General features: G+C 41.0%; 1 protein-coding gene across 2 annotated transcripts in view; it reads right to left on the bottom strand.

Annotated features, from left to right (window-relative positions):
* Positions 1–4,364: 4,364 nt before the first annotated feature.
* The window catches only part of LOC131362008 (gamma-aminobutyric acid receptor subunit alpha-5-like), an 82,165-nt gene continuing 65,793 nt past the window's right edge, over positions 4,365–20,736 (bottom strand). For both annotated transcript variants that reach the window (XM_058403721.1, XM_058403722.1), the window contains exons 7-10: positions 19,451–19,594; positions 14,250–14,402; positions 12,036–12,247; positions 4,365–8,826 (exon numbers count right to left, since the gene is read on the bottom strand). In XM_058403721.1, the coding sequence (XP_058259704.1) occupies positions 8,524–8,826; positions 12,036–12,247; positions 14,250–14,402; positions 19,451–19,594 (812 nt within the window). In that variant the 3' untranslated portion in view covers positions 4,365–8,523. The remainder of the gene's footprint in view (positions 8,827–12,035; positions 12,248–14,249; positions 14,403–19,450; positions 19,595–20,736) is intronic.

Raw genomic sequence — 20,736 nt, 5'->3', positions numbered from 1 at the left:
TACTGAATAAATCCCCTTCAGGAAGCTGGAACCTTTTTAGTTCTTCTCACCAATGCACATGATCCCTATGACAAATTCAGCAACAGTTCTAGACCTTTTTAAATGTAGAAAATGTTCATGAATATTTATCTCTCATGTTTCTGAGATAAACAGTCCAGTAGCTGTTATATAATGAACTCTAAATCATAAGTTAGACAGAAGGTTCTAGGTTCCTGATGGACAAATAACTAACAAATACGTTTGTTTACATTGTTTTGGAATAAATAAAATGTATACGTAAGCACATAGGAATAAAAAAAGTTTTATGCAGCATCCTAAAGGATTATATGATGAATAGACGAGTTTAAAGAACCGATTCAGTGAACCGATTCAGTGAACCGATTCAAATACCGATTCACCGATTTTTCTAACAATACAACTTTGGTGTTTAAACTCCATGTAAGAGAGGTGTTTATTATAAGAGAAAATTTGAGGCCTGGAGTATGTGTGTGTGTGTGTGTGTGTGTGTGTGTGTGTTGTGTTTTTGTGCTAAGGTGGAACACATGCAGTTTCTCACCCACGCACCTACACATGCAAAACACACACACTCACACACACACACACACACACATCTTCCTCAAAGCAAAAAAAAAAAACACACAACCTGAGACGTGAGAACATCACACACACACACACACACACACACACACACACACACCGCAAAGATGAGTGTTAAATATAAAGGAAATAATTATATTAAAAAACAAAAACCCTTCCTAACTCCATGCCTGAGTGTGTGTGGTGCTGCTGCAGACCTCGTGCATGACACACCATCCTCTTGTGGCTGGTTAGAGTAATGCAGACACTGAAGTGTGTGAAGTGTGTGAATCTTCCCACTGTATGTCGGTGTGTATGTAAACAATTCAATTTAAAATAAATAAATAAATAAATAAATGGTGCAGGTCTATAATAACTTGAATAAACTTGAGAATCAAAACAAAGATGTAGTCCAGGAACAAGGTCAAGAGATATGACTGTGGACAAAACCAGAACATTTACGAGGAAGTGGTCAGTAGTGAGGTCAGGTGTGTTCAGGTCACTCACAGTGAGATGGAGGTGAACCTTTTCTTAATAAACTACAGCAAAATGCACATTTTTTAACTTCTAAGAACAATTTACTAATTTACATCAACTACACAATCTACATCTACTGATACTGACCATGTGTTTCAACTGCCACACCCCCTAACTAACACGCCTTTCAACTGCCACACCCCCTAACTAACAAGCCTTTCAACTGCCACACCCCCTAACTAACAAGCCTTTCAACTGCCACACCCCCTAACTAACAAGCCTTTCAACTGCCACACCCCCTAACTAACATGCCTTTCAACTGCCACACCCCCTAACTAACAAGCCTTTCAACTGCCACACCCCCTAACTAACACGCCTTTCAACTGCCACACCCCCTAACTAACACGCCTTTCAACTGCCACACCCCCTAACTAACAAGCCTTTCAACTGCCACACCCCCTAACTAACATGCCTTTCAACTGCCACACCCCCTAACTAACAAGCCTTTCAACTGCCACACCCCCTAACTAACACGCCTTTCAACTGCCACACCCCCTAACTAACACGCTTTTCAACTGCCACACCCTCTAACTAACACGCCTTTCAACTGCCACACCCCCTAACTAACACGCCTTTCAACTGCCACACCCCCTAACTAACACGCCTTTCAACTGCCACACCTCCTAACTAACAAGCCTTTCAACTGCCACACCCCCTAACTAACACGCCTTTCAACTGCCACACCCCCTAACTAACACGCCTTTCAACTGCCACACCTCCTAACTAACACGCCTTTCAACTGCCACACCCCCTAACTAACACGCCTTTCAACTGCCACACCTCCTAACTAACAAGCCTTTCAACTGCCACACCCCCTAACTAACACGCCTTTCAACTGCCACACCCCCTAACTAACACGCCTTTCAACTGCCACACCTCCTAACTAACAAGCCTTTCAACTGCCACACCCCCTAACTAACACGCCTTTCAACTGCCACACCCCCAACTAACACGCCTTTCAACTGCCACACCCCCTAACTAACACGCCTTTCAACTGCCACACCCCCTAACTAACACGCCTTTCAACTGCCACACCCCCTAACTAACAAGCCTTTCAACTGCCACACCCCCTAACTAACAAGCCTTTCAACTGCCACACCCCCTAACTAACACGCCTTTCAACTGCCACACCTCCTGACTAACAAGTCTTTCAACTGCCACACCCCCTAACTAACAAGCCTTTCAACTGCCACACCCCCTAACTAACACGCCTTTCAACTGCCACACCCCCTAACTAACACGCTTTTCAACTGCCACACCCTCTAACTAACATGCCTTTCAACTGCCACACCCTCTAACTAACATGCCTTTCAACTGCCACACCCCCTAACTAACACGCCTTTCAACTGCCACACCATCTAATTAACATGCCTTTCAACTGCCACACCCTCTAACTAACACGCCTTTCAACTGCCACACCTCCTAACTAACACGCCTTTCAACTGCCACACCCCCTAACTAACACGCCTTTCAACTGCCACACCCCCTAACTAACACGCCTTTCAACTGCCACACCCCCTAACTAACACGCCTTTCAACTGCCACACCCCCTAACTAACAAGCCTTTCAACTGCCACACCCCCTAACTAACACGCCTTTCAACTGCCACACCCCCTAACTAACACGCTTTTCAACTGCCACACCCTCTAACTAACATGCCTTTCAACTGCCACACCCTCTAACTAACATGCCTTTCAACTGCCACACCCCCTAACTAACACGCCTTTCAACTGCCACACCCCCTAACTAACACGCCTTTCAACTGCCACACCATCTAATTAACATGCCTTTCAACTGCCACACCCCCTAACTAACACGCCTTTCAACTGCCACACCATCTAATTAACATGCCTTTCAACTGCCACACCCTCTAACTAACATGCCTTTCAACTGCCACACCCCCTAACTAACACGCCTTTCAACTGCCACACCCCCTAACTAACACGCCTTTCAACTGCCACACCATCTAATTAACATGCCTTTCAACTGCCACACCCCCTAACTAACACGCCTTTCAACTGCCACACCCCCTAACTAACACGCCTTTCAACTGCCACACCCCCTAACTAGCACGCCTTTCAACTGCCACACCCCCGAACTAACATGCCTTTCAACTGCCACACCCCTAACTGCCACATCCCCCTCACTCACACACACCCCTAACTGACACACACCCCTTAACTGACACACACCCCTGACACATACCCCTAACTGACACACCCCTAACTGATACACACCCCTTAACTGACACACACCCCTTAACTGACACACACCCCTAACTGACACACACCCCTTAACTGACACACACCCCTCACTCACACACACCCCTAACTGACACACACCCCTTAACTGACACACCCCTTAACTGACACACACCCCTCACTCACACACACCCCTAACTGACACACACCCCTTACTGACACACACCCCTTAACTAACACACACCCCTGACACACACCCCTAACTGCCACATCCCCCTCACTCAAACACATCCCTAACTGACACACACCCCTCACTCACACACACCCCTAACTGACACACACCCCTAACTGACACACACCCCTCACTCACACACACCCCTAACTGACACACACCCCTAACTGACACACCCCCCTCACTCACACACACCCCTAACTGACACACACCCCTCACTCACACACACCCCTAACTGACACACACCCCTAACTGACACACCCCCCTCACTCACACACACCCCTAACTGACACATCCCCCTCACTCACACACACCCCTAACTGACACACACCCCTAACTGACACACACCCCTTAACTGACACACACCCCTAACTGACACACACCCCTAACTGACACACACCCCTTAACTGACACACACCCCTAACTGACACACACCCCTTAACTGACACACACCCCTTAACTGATACACACCCCTAACTGACACACCCTTAACTGGCACACACCCTTAACTGACACACACCCCTTACTGACACACCCCCTAATATTGTATTCAGTAGTTTATTCAGATTAACTGTAATTCAGTTTCTTTTAATCAGTATAACTCTAATTCAGTAGTTTATGCAGGATAACCACATTTAGTAGTTTATTCAGTGTAACTGTATTCAGTATTTCATTCAGTACAACAATGTACTATATTTTATTCACCTTTAACCATGGTCAGTATTTTATCAGATCCTGAACTGGATCCTGACATTTTCCACAATCTTTTTTGGAAAAAACTTTTGTTTATCTGGAAAAAAAGACCACCATATCAGTCATCGGATATCAGGCATGAGTTTTATTGCTTCAGACATATTACATGACAAATGTACATCACTGAAATAATCATTAGCTTTAAAAAGAAGAATAAAAGAAACATACACAACCCTGTGCAACGTCAGGAGCGATCTTTATCCCCATCATCATCATCATCATCCTTCCAGTTAATGACATCCGGTTCTCCCTGAACGTCTCTATAATGATCCCATTAACTCTTTAATGTAACTTTTTCAGAACACTTGCGGAACCTTTCCACGTCTACGTTAGCACAGAACCTCACGGCACACCTCGGGTTGTCAGAACCAATGATAAATAAGAGTTTAGAAACCTGACCTCGGCTGTAGGGTGTGAATTAATCATGAACTTCCTGGCCCCTATCTATCTGTCTGTCATTCTATCTATCTATTTATCTGCCTATCTTTCTGTCTATCTATCTATTTATCTGTCTATCTTTCTGTCTATCTATCTATTTATCTGTCTATCTTTCTATCTATCTATTTATCTGTCTATCTTTCTATCTATCTATCTATTTATCTGTCTATCTTTCTATTTACCTGTCTGTCTATAGGTGCAAAATCGATAGAGGGGTTTTTCTCTTTGACAGAAAACCAGACATCGTGATCTGATCTGTATAGAAGTCTAATCATAAATGGACAAATCCAATCCATATCCTTCACCAGATTCCGCATCCATGTTATCCGTATCCGTGTGAACAACTGCGCCACGATCTTCACAAAGACTGAAACTCAGGAACTCGCGAGTGCACTGACCAGAAAACTACTGACTGTAGGTCAGCCAAACGACTGAAATGATTAATCCTGCTTGTAAATAATATTTTATCCTCTTGAAAGATCTTGTTTTCTTTGCTTCCTTTTTTATAATTTAATGCTTAAAATTAACAAAAATGATCTGCAAGTAGAACAAGAACTTTTTACGTTAGCTTCTGTTTTTTTTTAGCTTCATCAGTTACAACTGGACGGTGCTGGACTCTGGAGCAAGGACGAGTTAATAACCGTCTGATAGCATGCTATTGTCTCCTGCTTTCTCATGCACTGTAGCGGCGTCTGTTAGTCCATCTGCGATGGTGTTTTAGCTCAGCGAGTGTGTGATGGAGGTGGAGAGAACCTCATGTTCCTGAGAGAACCCATCTCACACCAACAAGATCATTTCAAAACCATGTGTAGAAAAGTTTCAGGCAGTGGTGCAGTGCATCGGAGCTGCTGGATGTTAGACCACCCCTCTATCTATCTATCTATCTATCTATCTATCTATCTATCTATCTATCTATCTATCTATCTGTCTATCTGTCTGTCTGTCTGTCTATCTATCTATCTATCTATCTATCTATCTATCTATCTATCTATCTATCTATCTATCTATCATTAAGTGCCTCCCTTTGCATATGTAAGCCATGAGATGTGTAGTAGATTTGGTCAAACTTGGATTTTTTGCCTCTTTCCTCTGATACACTTGATTCCTTAGTATTCCCTCTTAATAGAACTTTAGAACTTAATAGAACAAACTTTTGCTCCATGATTTTGCTCTCTCTCTCTACCTCTCTTTCTATCTTTACCCCTCTCTCTACATCTCTTTCTGTCTTTACCCCCTCTCTCTACCTCTCTTTCTGTCTTTTCCCCCCTCTCTCTACCTCTCTTTCTGTCTTTTCCCCCCTCTCTCTACCTCTCTTTCTGTCTTTACCCCCACTCTCTACCTCTCTTTCTGTCTCTATCCCCTCTCTCTTACCTCTCTTTCAGTCTTTACTTTTCTTTAAATTTTTGTCATTTTTCTTTCATTCTGCTCTCTCTCCGTTCTTCTCTCCTTCAGGCTCAGGGTCATATCTGAACTCTTGAAAATGTACTTTGTTTACTTTAAACAACAAAGAAAAAAAGTTCTGTTCATTCCTCCTTCCATCCTAACTTTCATCCTAACTGGTGTCCACTCATTTCCATGGCAGCACGGAGAAAAAAAAGCCCAAAAGCAAAACCCCAAAGCTTTCTTTCTCTTACAGAATGTAAACGGATGCTAGCTCGTGAGAATCAGTGTGCGTGCCACGCCCAAGCGAACATCTCGGCCGTAAATAAGTTAATAAATAAGCGTTTGATTTCACTAGCATGTAAAAAGATTACAGTATGTCGAAGCGAAGCTACACACTAAGAGCAGCGAGGAGAGGATGTGGTGAGAGGAAAGAAATGCGGATCTTTAGCTGCACTTTAGCTCTTCAGCGTAGCATCGGCGCAGCACGACATTTATTTCAGTCGGACGTTAAAGCGAAAGCACACGCAGCCTATATACAAGAGATTCTGAAAGTCATAACTGCAACCCGACCTCCTTTACTCCACATACTGCGAGTATTAAAGAGCAAAAGTTATAAAAGCTGCCACTAGACGGCGCAATGCAAAGATTCAGCCTCTGTAATTCAAAATGGCTTCAAGCTCTATATAACAAATCGACTCAAAAGTTAGTTTAAAAAGCGATCTCTTTCTCTCTCTCTCTTTTTTTTGCCCTGAAAGAAGGCAACACTTTTAGCATGGCTATAGTTCAAGCTCTGCCTCGGCGCTCGCGGCTCTCAAACGCTCAAGCGACAACTTAAACACCGCAAGCTTCCGGCTCATTCATACAAAAGCGATAGTTTTCAGTAGAAGCGTTTCAATACCAATAGAATAATAGAATAAAAAATTTTTGTTGCATAGCATTTGGCATTGCTGACTTGGTGATGATGAACCTATACAGTGCCTTGCCTAAGTATTCACCCCTTCCTCTTGACTGTTTTCACACATTGGAGCTTTGAAACGTGGAACTGAGATGGACTTGATGGGATTTGTTGGCACAAAAGAGACGACAAAATGATTTAAAAATAAAAATATTACAGCACAAGTATCCCCACCCCCCCTTTCATTCGTCCTGGTGTGGTCAGATCCCATTCCAATGGAGTCCAGTGTCAGGTAATAAATGTATGTCAGTATTAATACACCAGTTCCTCAGAGAACCTGAAGTCTTTTAGAGAAGATATCCAAACAAACAGCATCATTAAAAGCAAGGATCCATCTAAACAAATCTGGAAGAGTCTGGAATATCCTGTGCAGCAAAAAATTTTGTCCAAGAAGCAACCAAGAGGCCAGGGGTGACTCTGAAGGAGCTGTAGAGATCCACAGGAGAACATCCACAATCTGGACGCTCTACAAAGCTAGGCTTTACACAGGAGGGGTCAGATTTGTGAAATCCTGTTTCCCACAAAAAAAAAAACTCAGTAAACATGTTGTAAAGGTTCTCTATTCATCATCCTGAGAACATCATCTTTTTTTTAGAAAGTGGTAGCTCTGAGGTTAAGATGTTGGACTAGTGATCAAGACGTTGGGAGTTCTAATCTCAGAAGCACCACTGCTGGGCCTGTGAGCAAGGACCTTAACCATAAAATGCTCAGTTGTATAAAAGTACTCAACTCTGCTTAATGAAGCATGGTGGTGGTAGCATTATGTTCTCTGAAGGCCTTGCATCACCAGGAAGTGGATGAGAGGTGAACGTCGCTTTTCTTAAAAGAAAGGAAATCTGTTCAAGACTCAAGACTGGGGGCGGAGCTTCACCACGAAACAGGATGGTGACTCTGAGCTGCACTGGAGAAGGTGTTTGATTGACATCTTGGGTGAATTAAACACCACTTTAGTACATTTCAGTTCCAGGTTTTAACACTATATCAAATAAAATATATGTGTGTGGGGGGAGGGGGTGAAAACTTATGCAAGGCACTGTAACCGGTCAATAAATCGATGTAGATGCCAAATGCATATTTTTCTTGGTATTTAGTCGTGTTTGAAAATCGACTCAGTGGTGATGGAAACCCTCGTGGTGGTGTTGACTGGGTAAAGGTTTGTAAGGGAAATGCAACAATCTTCTCTGAAATTCTAATAGAAGAGTAAAATACAGTAGAAAGTCAAGGCAGACATGGCAATAAGACGGTGTTCCTGCAGAGCTTCGAACTGATCATGCAATCTCTGAGAACCAAAATAAAACCCGAAGGAGAGGGGAGTGCAGGAGCGGGGGGATGATGAATGGAATGGTGAAGGAAACTGGGTGGCTTTCTGTTCCAGTTTATTAAGAATGGCGAGAAAACAGGGATAAGCAAAAAAAAAGAAGAAGAAGAAGCAGGAATGCAAGAACTTTCTATGTTGGTGACACTGCTCCTTTAATCACTGGCTCCCGGTTGAGGTACGTGGCCCAGTAGACCAGGTTGAAGGTTCCAAAGAGGACGGGGAACACTATCCGGGACATCTTGTCGATCTTGCTGACGCTGTTGTAGGTTTTTTTGGGGTCGGGCGTGGACTTGCTCTCGGAACTCTTCATCTGGACGGTGGTGCTGTTGGAGATGGTGGCGATGGCCGAGTCTTTGGTGATGTTGGTGGTGAAGTTCATGCCGGTGGAGCAGGTGTTGTTGGGCTTCTTGGACAGCGCCAGTGGGTCTTTTTTCTGCAAAAAGAAAGCATTTTTGTTAGGTTAGATCTCAGACATGGAGAAAGGGTTTGAAGGTCATGACCTGTGTGTTGGCACAGATCCAGCATTACAGCAAGAGATGAAGACTCAGGAGATGTTTATTAACATTTATGGAAGGAGTCTCCAGTGTGAGTCAGAGCTAAAGCTGTGAGTCGATGTTTTCTGACATCTTCAGTAGGACGCTTGAAGAAAGAGAAGAAAGAGATGGGAATGTTTATAGCTGCTATAACATACGTGACAACAGGAAATGACATGTCACTCTGCATATTCTGGGTGAATAAAAGTTCAGGTCATGCAGTCAGAGGAAAATAATCAACGTCACAGTACACTTTCACTCAGTCTTACAGTTTTAAATCCTTATTATTCTCCTGGCCTTGTTTGCACACCCACACACCCACACATGTTCCTTAAACTTCATTATAGACTCAAGCAGCTTCTCTAACCCCTTCATTTTCTGCAGAAAACATTTGAGTGGAAAAGCTGAGCTGGGACTTCCGACACTTTCACAGCATTACACAAACCCACATGGAGATCTTTCTCCCTAATGAGCAATCCAGAGGCGACTGTGGTGAGTAAACACTCCCTGAGGAACCCGTGAGAGGAACCAGACTCTGAGGGGAACCTGCCTTCTCCTGGGAGACGCAGCAGTCTTTCGCTCACTAGCCTCTTTTCACAACAAAGAAATAAAATGGCAAGAAAAAAAAACAAAGTGTGAAATCCTTTTATATGAAGATGTCTGAAAGCGGAGACTCCTTCCTTAAATCATAAACCTCCTTAAAGAAAACTTTTCTAAAGTTGTGTGTTTGCTGTTGCTCTGGAAACAATAACGTATTAGAACGAGCGCATTGTGAATCAACACCCTCTGACCAATCAGAATCCGGCGTTCATGTAGAAAGTGTCCAGCTGATGCGCTATGTCGTCAGAGGTCAGAGGTCAGGGGGGTGAGTGAGTTGGATATTGATCTAGAGAAGGGAATCGATTGTCCTGCTGTTTTAGCATCACGTCGCTTCATCCTGCCCTTCATCATCTACCTTCATTCAAAACAAAACCGGCAAACAGAGCCGAGGATGATGGGAAAATCGGGTCACGGACTCGAGGCACGACTCGGAGTTTTCTAGTAGCGACGCTGAAAGCTCAGACGTGACCTTCAGAAGATCTGCTGCTCCCACGCAAACAAAACCACAGCAGGAGCGAGCGCCTTTCTCTGCCGAGCAGAGGAAGACGAGGAAATACCACAGACAGATATCTCACTTCTATTTCTTTTCAATGACTTTACATCAAACTAAGATCAACTCAGAAGTGTGAGGTGAAATAAACGAATGCTTTAATCCACACTGGAATGATTTCACTCCTTAACTGGTGGAATTGGTGTACCGGTGCTAATCGCTATAAATACAGAGAGAAGAGAGCCGTGCAGTTCGGCCCTGAGATTTAAAACCTGGGATTTCTCTGGAGGCTCTCTGGAGATGGATGAAGTTGGTGGCCTGAAGTCTTTTTCACAGCTGATATCCTCCACAGCTCCAATTACAGCCTCCTAATTACCGGATGTGTGTGAGAGAAGCGTGAGATGCGCGAGATGTGAGCGACGATGGATGTCGGAGACATGAAGGAAAACAAAACCTGTTTCAGGTGGAACGCGGCACAAACGTCAGCTCGGATTTTACACTAATTGAGGTCGAGAGTGTATCAGGTACTACGCTTAATAAACAGGTTACAGATACGAGGAACCAATCCGGCTCCTCTTTAAAGTAACACAGCACGAAACACAGTGACGAAAAAAAAAAAACGTAAATGAAAATCTCCTTTTGAAAAACTGACATTTTTTAATTTTCTTCCAAAAGATTTGGTTGTTCATCTCGCTCAGCTAACCGTCTCGCTCAGCTAACCGTCTCGCTCAGCTAACCGTCTCACTGCAGCGTGAAAATGTCATCATTTATCTATAAACATCCAGAAGAGCTACACTTGGACCATAGTAGGGTTTTAAACAAACTAACAAACAAACAAAAAGCCATTCCATTCACCAATCAGACAGCAACAACATTTCCACTTTGTTCCACTAGGCGGCGATGATGTGCTCCATTTACAACACCAACGTGGAGAGAAAAGATTTGTTTTTGTTTATTTAATTGATTATTCATTTATTTGTTTGTTTGAATAGATTGTACTTCATTTAAATGTACTTTTAGGTACCTGAACTCTAACGAGCATCATTTATTCACATAGTTGTAAAGTTGTGTAGCCGTTCAGTTCTTTCTTTTTCTTTCTTTCTTTCTTTCTTTCTTTCTTTCTTTCTTTCTTTCTTTCTTTCTTTCTTTCTTTCTTTCTTTCTTTCTTTCTTTCTTTCTTTCTTTTCAACACAGTTAACTCGTTTCTTATGAAGCACTTTGGGAATATTTTTACTCTTTCATTAACTCATTTGTTTGTTTGTTTGAATACTTTGTAGATCATTTGAATACAAATTGTTAAGTAACTGCTTAGTAATACACTTTATCTATTTTTATTATTTTAATTAATTAATTAACTTTCTTTCTTTCTTTCTTTCTTTCTTTCTTTCTTTCTTTCTTTCTTTCTTTCTTTCTTTCTTTCTTTCTTTCTTTCTTTCTTTCTTTCTTTCTTTCTTTCTTTCTTTCTTTCTTTCTTTCTTTCTTTCTTTCTTTCTTTCTTTCTTTCTTTCTTTCTTTCTTTCTTTCTTTCTTTCTTTCTTTCTTCATTACCCAGCTATGTACTTGTAATTTTTCTTTGTTTTTTGCTTCTTTTTTTGTCTATTTTGATTTCAGGGCACTGAACCTGCTTTGTATGAATTAATTTCTTGATACTCTTTGTTTGTTTTTGTTTGTTTGTTTGTTTGTTTTTGTTTGTTTGTTTGTCAGTTTACTTTTTCTAAAAGGTCCAGGGATCTTATATTTTTTATCTTTATGACATACTTTATAAAGAACTAGCTGGTGAAATGTTACATACAGCGTGCGGTTTTATTAAAGCAGCTAGAAGAGAAGTGTTTGTTGCACTGATTAAAGCACTGGATGCTCCGGCAGTTAAAACTCGACTGGGGTCACTACAGTAACGTTAAAAAAATCAAACCACAGAAATAATCATCTTCCTGTGCATCATGTGACCTGATCATGTGACGCTTTTTTTTTTTTGTGCTTTACGCTGCTTTAAGCTGAAGTCAGTAAAACGCCACTCACTTTGGGCTGCTGCGCTTCCATGGCTTTCTTGCCGTCCCAGGCCCAGCTGCGTTTGGTGAAGTAGTTGACGGTAGCGAACTCGATGAGGGCGGAGAAGACGAAGGCGTAGCACACGGCGATGAACCAGTCCATGGCTGTAGCGTAGGCCACTTTGGGAAGGGAGTTTCTGGCGCTGATGCTCAGTGTAGTCATGGTTAACACTGTGGTCACGCCTGAGAGCAATAATGAGAAAAGATTAAAGTGGCGGTAAGTAATTTTTTACAAACTATTTTTAAATAATCATCCATCCATCCATCTTCTATACCCACTTTATTCCTAATCAAGGTCAGGGGGATCTGCTGGACCCTATCACAGCACACATTGGGTGAAAGGCAGGGGTACACCCTGGACAGGTCACCAGTCCATCACAGGGCCACACATATAGACAGACAACCACACACACTCACACACACTCCTATGGGCAATTTAGAATTACCAATCAAACTAATGTACATGTTTTTGGACTGTGAGAGGAAACCGGAGTACCCGGAGTAAACCCACACAGGCACGGGGAGAACATGCAAACTCCACATAGAAAGGCCCAGAAAGGAAATCCCGGGATTCAAGCCCAGGACCTTCTAGCTGTGAGGCAAAAGCTACCATGCTGCCCCTGTAATAATCATGCAACCTTTAAATAACATTAAAAGTCTTCTATTTTCATCACTTTAGTCACGTCTGACTGTAAAGCAGAGCAGAATACTCAACACAAAAAAGATTAAAGCTTTTAAGCATTTAAGAAAGTGCTATTGGCCCTGCAATAATGATATAAATCCAAAGACACCTTTAAAACATTTGATATTTAATATAATGATTTACACAGTGGCCACATCTGAATTTAGAAAAAAAAAGAGCAGAATAATAATTTTTAAATAGGACTAAAGGTGCAGTACGAAAGCTTTTCTGGACCTGTAATGATCATAGAATTTTAAGGACACCTTTATCAGGTTTGATATTTTATATATTGGTACAGTAACACTGTGAGCACACCTGAGTGGAGAAAAAAGAGCAGAATAACAATTAAAAGAGAAAGGATTAAATGCGCGGTATGTCATTTAAAAAAAATTGTTTTAGACGTGTAGTAATCAAATAATCTCAAAAACACCTTAATAAATTAAATGTTTTATATATTGATTAGCATTGTGGCTATAACTGAGTGGAAAACAAAAAGGAAAGAATAATGTATATGCCATGAAATCTTGTTGTTTTTTTTTCATCTTAAATTAAGCTCCGCCCCAATTCACAAGATCCTTGCTGCTCAGCCCTGACCCCTTTTTTCTTTGTGTAGTAACTATAAAGTGGTTGAGTTGCAATTCACCTCTCGGGCAGCAGAGGGCTCCAAAATTATAGATTTAAATTACGTTATACCATATAAAATGTATTAGCATAAAGCTAGCTGGTTTGCTAGTATACTTGGGTACAATTAATAGCATAACACCAGCTACCACGCTAGTACATATGGCTAATTATTGGAATTGCATACTACAATCGTTTTTACCTGGGGCTAGTAAACATGGCTAGCAGTTTACTGGGTAGTCAAATTTGCTAGCTTACATTTAGATCACTTCTAGCCTAACATTAAAAGACTGCTAGCAGGAATTAGCCTTCTGGCTACTGAATATATCTATTAAGTGTTGGCTGGACACAATTAATAGTTTGGCAACTTAGCGAATATGGCTAGTTTGGATATATGGATAGTTTGCTAGTGAGCTAAGATGCTTCAGCTAATGTTAGCTTGCTAAAATGTCAGCTCGCTAACTATTATGTTATTAGACTAGATTAGTGAAATGATTTTGTGTATTTTGTAACAAGTATTTTATGCTAATCGTCGCTATGTTGAGCAACAGACGTGAAAGGAAATGCTAATAGTTATATACGGTTTAGTTTGTGATTTAAGCCCCTCCCCCTTTGAACTAGGGAAACAATTGCACTTGTTAGAGAACTCCCCAGGAGCAGGGCTTCATCCTGAGCTGATTAGCTCTTCATTCGGTCCGTCTGCACCAGTCAATTCCGATTTCCATTTTGATGAGCGTTATCGATGTATTCATCTTTAAATTAATTAAGAGCCGAGGAGAGCGGCGGCAGAATTCCCGGAGGAATCTCGGGGTGCTGTGGAAAAGCAGCTTTACTGTTACGTGACTTTGGGAGTTTAAAGCGAGTTGTAAAGTGGCGACTGACCGAACACCGTCCTGGCAGGGACAGACTCCCGATTCAGCCAGAAGGAGACCTGCGACAGGATGACCGTCATGAAGCACGGCATGTAGGTCTGGATGACGAAGTATCCGATCTTTCTCTTCAGGTAGAAGTGAGCCATCATCACTGTGTAGAGGCCTGTGGAATAAAAAAAAAGAGGACAGGAAGATAAGCGAGGGATCAGAGGATAGATGAGTGATAGATAAAGAGAGAGACAGAGTGAGTGATTGGATTTTGGTGAATACGTGCAAGCTAGCAGAGAGAGATTTCCAGGAATGTTGTGCAACTGTGCTAGAAAATGTGGTAACAGTAATGTCCATTACACAATGCTACATTACACATACATAAGCCCTTATGTAGGATTATTCCAACAGCAATCCAGATATTACTTGTTATAAAGCGCTTATGTAGGTGTTACATAACCCTCTGAAAACTTTTTCTTTTCACAAATGTGTTACAAAATCTAACAGTTATCATTAGTGTTCAAAAGGCTACATTACACATACATAAGCCCTTATGTGGGATTATTCCAACAGCAACTTTGATGCCAGTTGTTATAAAGCGCTTATGTGGGTATTACATATCCATTTGAAAACCTTTTCTTTTCACAAATGTGTTAAAAATGTGGTGACAGTTAACAGTAGTGTTCATAAGTATACACTCCACTTACATAAGCCCTTATGTAGGATTATTCCAACAGCAAAGTTGTTAGAAAACGCTTATGTGAGTACTACCTAACCCTCTGATGACAAAGACAGCAGTTGTGAATTTTGATATCATTTGTCAGAAAGGGCTTATGTAGGTGTTACATAGCCCTATGAACAATACAGGTACTGCGTTTGACAATGCATTAGCACTTCATTAAAAGACAGTGTTCACAGGGCTATATAACAGATGGCCATTATACACTTACATACTTTAACATTTAGCTGATATAAAGACAGCATTCGTCAACTTTGATATCAGTTGTTATAAAGAGCTTACATAGATTATATGTATTATATGTATATCTTATTATTTCATAGGTTATATAACCTCTGAAACCTCTGTTAAATAGGAGTGCTCATAGGGCTACATAACACCTAAATTAGCACAAACACTTATAAAGAAAACATCAGGCTTTTTTTTTTATAACATAACACCAATGTCAAGTGAAATAAGTGAGATAAGTTTGGGTTATGACACTTTCGTTACAACATCATGATAGATCACAATGAAGCTAAGTGCACTGGTATGTCACAGTGAAGAAAGCTACATTAAGGTGCCATGACATTGACATAGGTATGCATAACATTTCCTGAGAAAATATCCATAACTTGGTCATTAAGTTGCTAATACATTGGCATTGCTAGTCATAGTCTTATATGCTGATTATATAAGGCCCAGAGAATGTAGTGCTATGACATTGTCATAAGCATTCAATTGTCGCTTATGAGCAGAAATAAGCAACACACTACACTTAAAGCTGAGAAACATCTTATATATATATATATATATATATATAACGTATCAAAGGTATTTGTAGAAAGCTTATAAGCAGGATAAGCAGAAATGTCATAATGTTGTCATGAATATATTATAAGCAGGTGTCAGCTGACATTATTAAGTAAAATAAGCTGTGTCATCTTCACCATATCAGTAAGTCTTGGTTAAATAACATTTTTTTAAATAATCTCTTTCACCGTACACGCTTCTGTGTGAATAAGCCGTTACTATAACGATAAGGTATCAGACGGATCACATTAATGTAAGAGTTTTGAGGATGTTGTAATTCGGCAGTAACCCCCCCCCCCCACACACACACACAGTATGGACACGGAAGATAGAGATTAGGATCAAACATCCGAGTATTCCTTTAAACACGTGAAGATACAAATCCCATGTCGCTACGTAACGACTTCTTACGCAAAAAAGGATTTCTTCACGGTGGAAAAGGGACAGGAGGAGATACGGGAGGAAATTAACAAATAATAATAATAATAATAATAATAATAATAATAATAATAATAATAATAATAATGAAAGGTTAGGTCTATCCTGTTAAATAAGCAAAGAATTCATTTGGAGGTTTTAAAAAATCCTTTCAACCCACAGCGACTGATAACCCGAAAGAAAATCCACTGCTGCTTTCTCCCGGCAAAATCGGATTTTTGCGCCGCACTAATCCCTTGTCGTAATCTGTATCCTGCAGCTCTCAGACTCACTCGCTTTATCCCAGTCTCTCACGCTGGGCCAAACCTCGAATAGCACGTTGAGAGAAAAGGGATAGAAAGAAAGAAATTCCAAAAAAAACTAGATCAGATAAAGAAGAACAGAAATTACTGCTGTGCAAATCAATCCTCCAGGATCTCACTGAGGCTCATTATGCACCTGGAACTGACATCATCCTCCATGAGAGGAGCTCGACACGTCCAGATCATCCCCCTCTAGACCTACCCCGTGCTCCTATGACCTGAAGGAACCCTGATCCTGCGATTCAGGAAGGTTTTTTTGGATGTTCCCGATCAGGTGGAACCCTTCTGAGAGGAAGCAAACATGCCACACTGGTGGATCTTCCTGCTCAGCTTCGGGAGTGTTTACGGAGAACTTCCTTTCATTGCTGAGAACAATGCTGCCATGTTGGTCAACTGGTGAGTCACTGAGTTTTTGGTGTTTTTTTTATTTATATATATATATATATATATATATGTATATATATATTCCCCTTATCAAAAATGTAATTCAGTCTGGAAAATGGGCGTGGTTTGGTTTATGGAACCTTGGTTAAAAGCTGACGTGTTATTGGTACATCTTCACACAGAACCAAGAGCGATTGGTTGAAGATAGTTGACATTTTCACTGCTTGGTGGATCTATTCTTGACTTTGCCAAGAGGGTTTACACCAGATTAGCACCACTAATAGCCTCATAACCTTTGTCCTTCAAATTAGACAGAGCTGCAGAAAGGATGATAGAAAGGAAAGAAAGTTCTCCTGAGGGTCTAGTCAGGAAGTGGTCTCCTGAAGGTTCAACTTGTGCCTTGTAAAAGGGTTTGTTGTCAATTGGTCTGTTGCTGTATGGAAAAACCTTGAAGATTCAATTTGGATCTTGAGTATAAACTCATCTTAGCTTCCTACTGGTTTTTCACATGGAACCCTGTGAACCCTGAGGGTTATGTGAGAACCTGCCCTCATGATGTTTCATCTACTTCATATCAAGTACATTTGAATGATTGGATATATACAAAATCTTCACCGGTTCCAACTTGTAGCCCTTTAGAAAGGTAATAGCCCTTATAACCCAGAGAACTTATGATATGTTTCCAGATGCTATATACACATCCTGGTTTATCAACATGTTCCTCAGGGGTTCTCAGTGCTAAGCTGGAAAAAAGTACAATCCTACCTCTTCTTCCAAGGGCTAATTGAAAGCTAAGAGCTAAGGAAGCTAATAGCCATTTATGATCCAAAGAACCCTTGAGAAACCTCTGTGAAGAGGACGGTTGGTTGGTGTATCTGCAAGCCAATGTTCTTATGGCTTCTTTGAACAATTCCTTGAGGGTTCTTTGAATTATTAAGAGCTCTTATTCCTGCAGGGTTTCCCACAACTTTCAAGGTGCTCTTAAAGGAAAGATGAGGAAATGTCCTCCTGATGTTTTATCATCATCCTCACCAAGGATTTTAATAGCTTTAAATAGCCAATGATGAGCAGAAAGTAGATGGATGCTCATAGAAAAATAGGTTCTTTGATTTGTCCTTCTGGAGAACTTTAAACTTTCTATGTAGAACCAAAATATACACTTTTATGGGTACTTAAGATGATTACCAAGTTCTGTGCTTCCTCAAAGTGTTCCACATAGAAACTTAAGATGCTCCAAGGTGAGGATATGACCTCCTGATGGTTAATGATGCACCAGCTCAGGATGCATGACCACTTTGAGCACTTTGAGAAAGTGGAACTTTCCTTGCAGAAAGTTTTTAGAACAACATTCTGGGAGAAATCTTGAGAGTTCTATGTGGAACACAATTATACACCCATAGATGTTTTTCAGAGGGTTTCTCTGTGGTTCTTTATATGATTATGTTCTCTTAGCTTCCTAAAAGGGGTTCAACTTTAAACAAAGATTCTTTGATCTGTCCCTCAGTGAAAAAGATTGAAGTAGCCATATGGAACCCAAGTATACATATTTTTACATTCTTCCAGGGATTCCATAATGGTTCTTTAGATAATTAAGATATACATGTTCCACACTGAAGCATCAAGAGTTGCTCTTTTGGGGGAAAAAAGACATGATGGTTCCGTGTGTAACCCAAACATACAATTTAATATATTTTGTTTCCTCCAAGTTTCTTTAGATAATTATGGGCTTTTAGTTTCCTTAAAGGGTTTCACATGGAGCATCTAATGTGCTCCCGAGGGACAAATGTGGACATGGCCTCATGATGTCTCATCTTGTACTGTTGGGGAACTAGCTTGTGCTGAGCAGAAAGTGGAAGTAAACAAAGTGGAAGTAAAAAGGTTCTTTGGTTCGTCCTTCTGGTTGAAACCTTAAAGGTTCCAGGTGGAACATGATTGCACACAATTTAGGGCTCTTGAAATGGTTCCTTAAGCATTCTTCAGGATCTTAGCTTCCTGATGGGACAGTAAGAAAAAGTAAGAAATTGGTCTTCACGTGAACTCTACTGTCTAACCGAGGTGTTGAAGATAGTGATGATGGGAGTGTATTACTGCTCCTCTTTACATAACTGAATGAAACAGATGATATTTGAGCTCTTGCTAGTCCCCACCCACGTGTTTCTCCTTTCCCACGTGTCTCAAAGCTGCTCTAGCCAATCACTGCCTGCTGACATCATCTGGAAAACCCACAATGGATGAGATGGAAGCATAGGGATTAACCCTCCAGCCCTGGCAACTCAGGACAGGGATAAGTACCTCCTCCTCCTCCTCTGTCACTTTCCCTTCCTCTGTCCATCCTCTTTTTCTTTTTTTCTTGGCTTAGTTGTATAGTAGACTGTAAGACTGGTCGTTAGCATGTGGCACAGGTTGCAGGGGCAGGTTGTAGTCTGCAGCTACAAGTTGCCTTTCAGCAGATTAGTTGCATCATGGAACTAGTGATTGCTCAAAGGATGTCCAGATGATGATGTAAGCACCTAACTATGGAGTTTATTTCTTTATTTTGTTATAATAATTGTTGTTTGTTTTTTTTACCTCTGCTGGTGTGGATGTCCTCAGTGCCAGCTGTCTGGCCAATCAGATGGTACTGGTTGAGTCTTGATCCATCCTCCGCCACCACTACAGACTTGGTTGGACCTTGGGTCCACTTGTACACAACCTCTGAGATCGGATAGGCATCTGAAAGGACAAAATTAGCATTAGCGGCATGTCAAAATGTGTTTACGCTTTGCTTGAGGGGTGTTTCAGACGTAAGACCTACATAAGCATTTATGAATGTCTATGTAGGTTTATGAAGGTCTATGTAGCGAAAACTACGATAAAGTTCAGGTTAGCATTTGAAAGAACATGGTTAGAATTAGCAGCACCCAATGACACAAAAATGAATGCTGAGGACATGAAGTAGCCTTATGTTAATGTGTTACTTAAGGGTAGTGTTCATAGAGCTACATAACACCTAAGTAAGCACTGCCATGTCTTCTAACAAGACTGTAAACTCTTTCTGCTGCATGCTTTTATACCACATAGTTTAGTCATACACTGTCCTTCTGTTTATGCTTACTTTATTAATTAATTTTTGCAGGTTTAAGTCAAAGGGGGTTCTGTATGTGTTATGTAGCCCTATGAACACTGAGTAAAAATTACCACATTTTCTAACACAGCTGTAAAACTCACTCTGTTACCTCACTCTTAACAGCCACACATAATCTCTTTATGTTCACTTTATGTCATGAAATTTTGTCATAAGGGTTATGTAGGAGTTGTGTAGCTCTATGAACACTACTTCTAAACAAACAATGCCATATTTTCTGACACAGTTGTACAGCTCCTTCTTTTAGCATGCTCTTATGCCCAGCACACATTGCTTCTCGATGAAGGTATTACTTTATTAATACATTTACTCATGTCTATGCCAGCAGGGTTATGTAGGTGTTATGAAGTCCTATGGACACTTCTTCTAAGCAAGCATTACCATATTTTCTAACATGACTGTACAGTTTGGTCTTATCAGTCAGACACATTTATCTCTTTATATTTATTTATTATTTTATGCAGGTTCATGTCAAAGGGTTTATGTAGGGGTTATATACACTATATTGCCAAAAGTTTTGGGACATCTGCATTTACATGCACATGAATGTAATATGGAGTTGTCCCGCCCTTTGCAGCTATAACAGCTTCAACTCTTCTGGGAAGGCTTTCCACAAGGTTTAGGAGTGTGTTTATGGGAATTTTTGACCGTTCCACTAGAAGAGTATTTGTGAGGTCAGTCACTGATGTTGGACGAGAAGGTCTGGCTCACAGTCTCCACTCTAATTCAT

This window comes from Hemibagrus wyckioides, linkage group LG11, assembly GCF_019097595.1.
Source record: "Hemibagrus wyckioides isolate EC202008001 linkage group LG11, SWU_Hwy_1.0, whole genome shotgun sequence".
In the NCBI taxonomy this organism is placed as follows: domain Eukaryota; kingdom Metazoa; phylum Chordata; class Actinopteri; order Siluriformes; family Bagridae; genus Hemibagrus; species Hemibagrus wyckioides.
The sequence above is the reverse complement of the archived record's forward strand: the minus strand, read 5'-3'. Positions and strand labels throughout refer to the sequence as shown.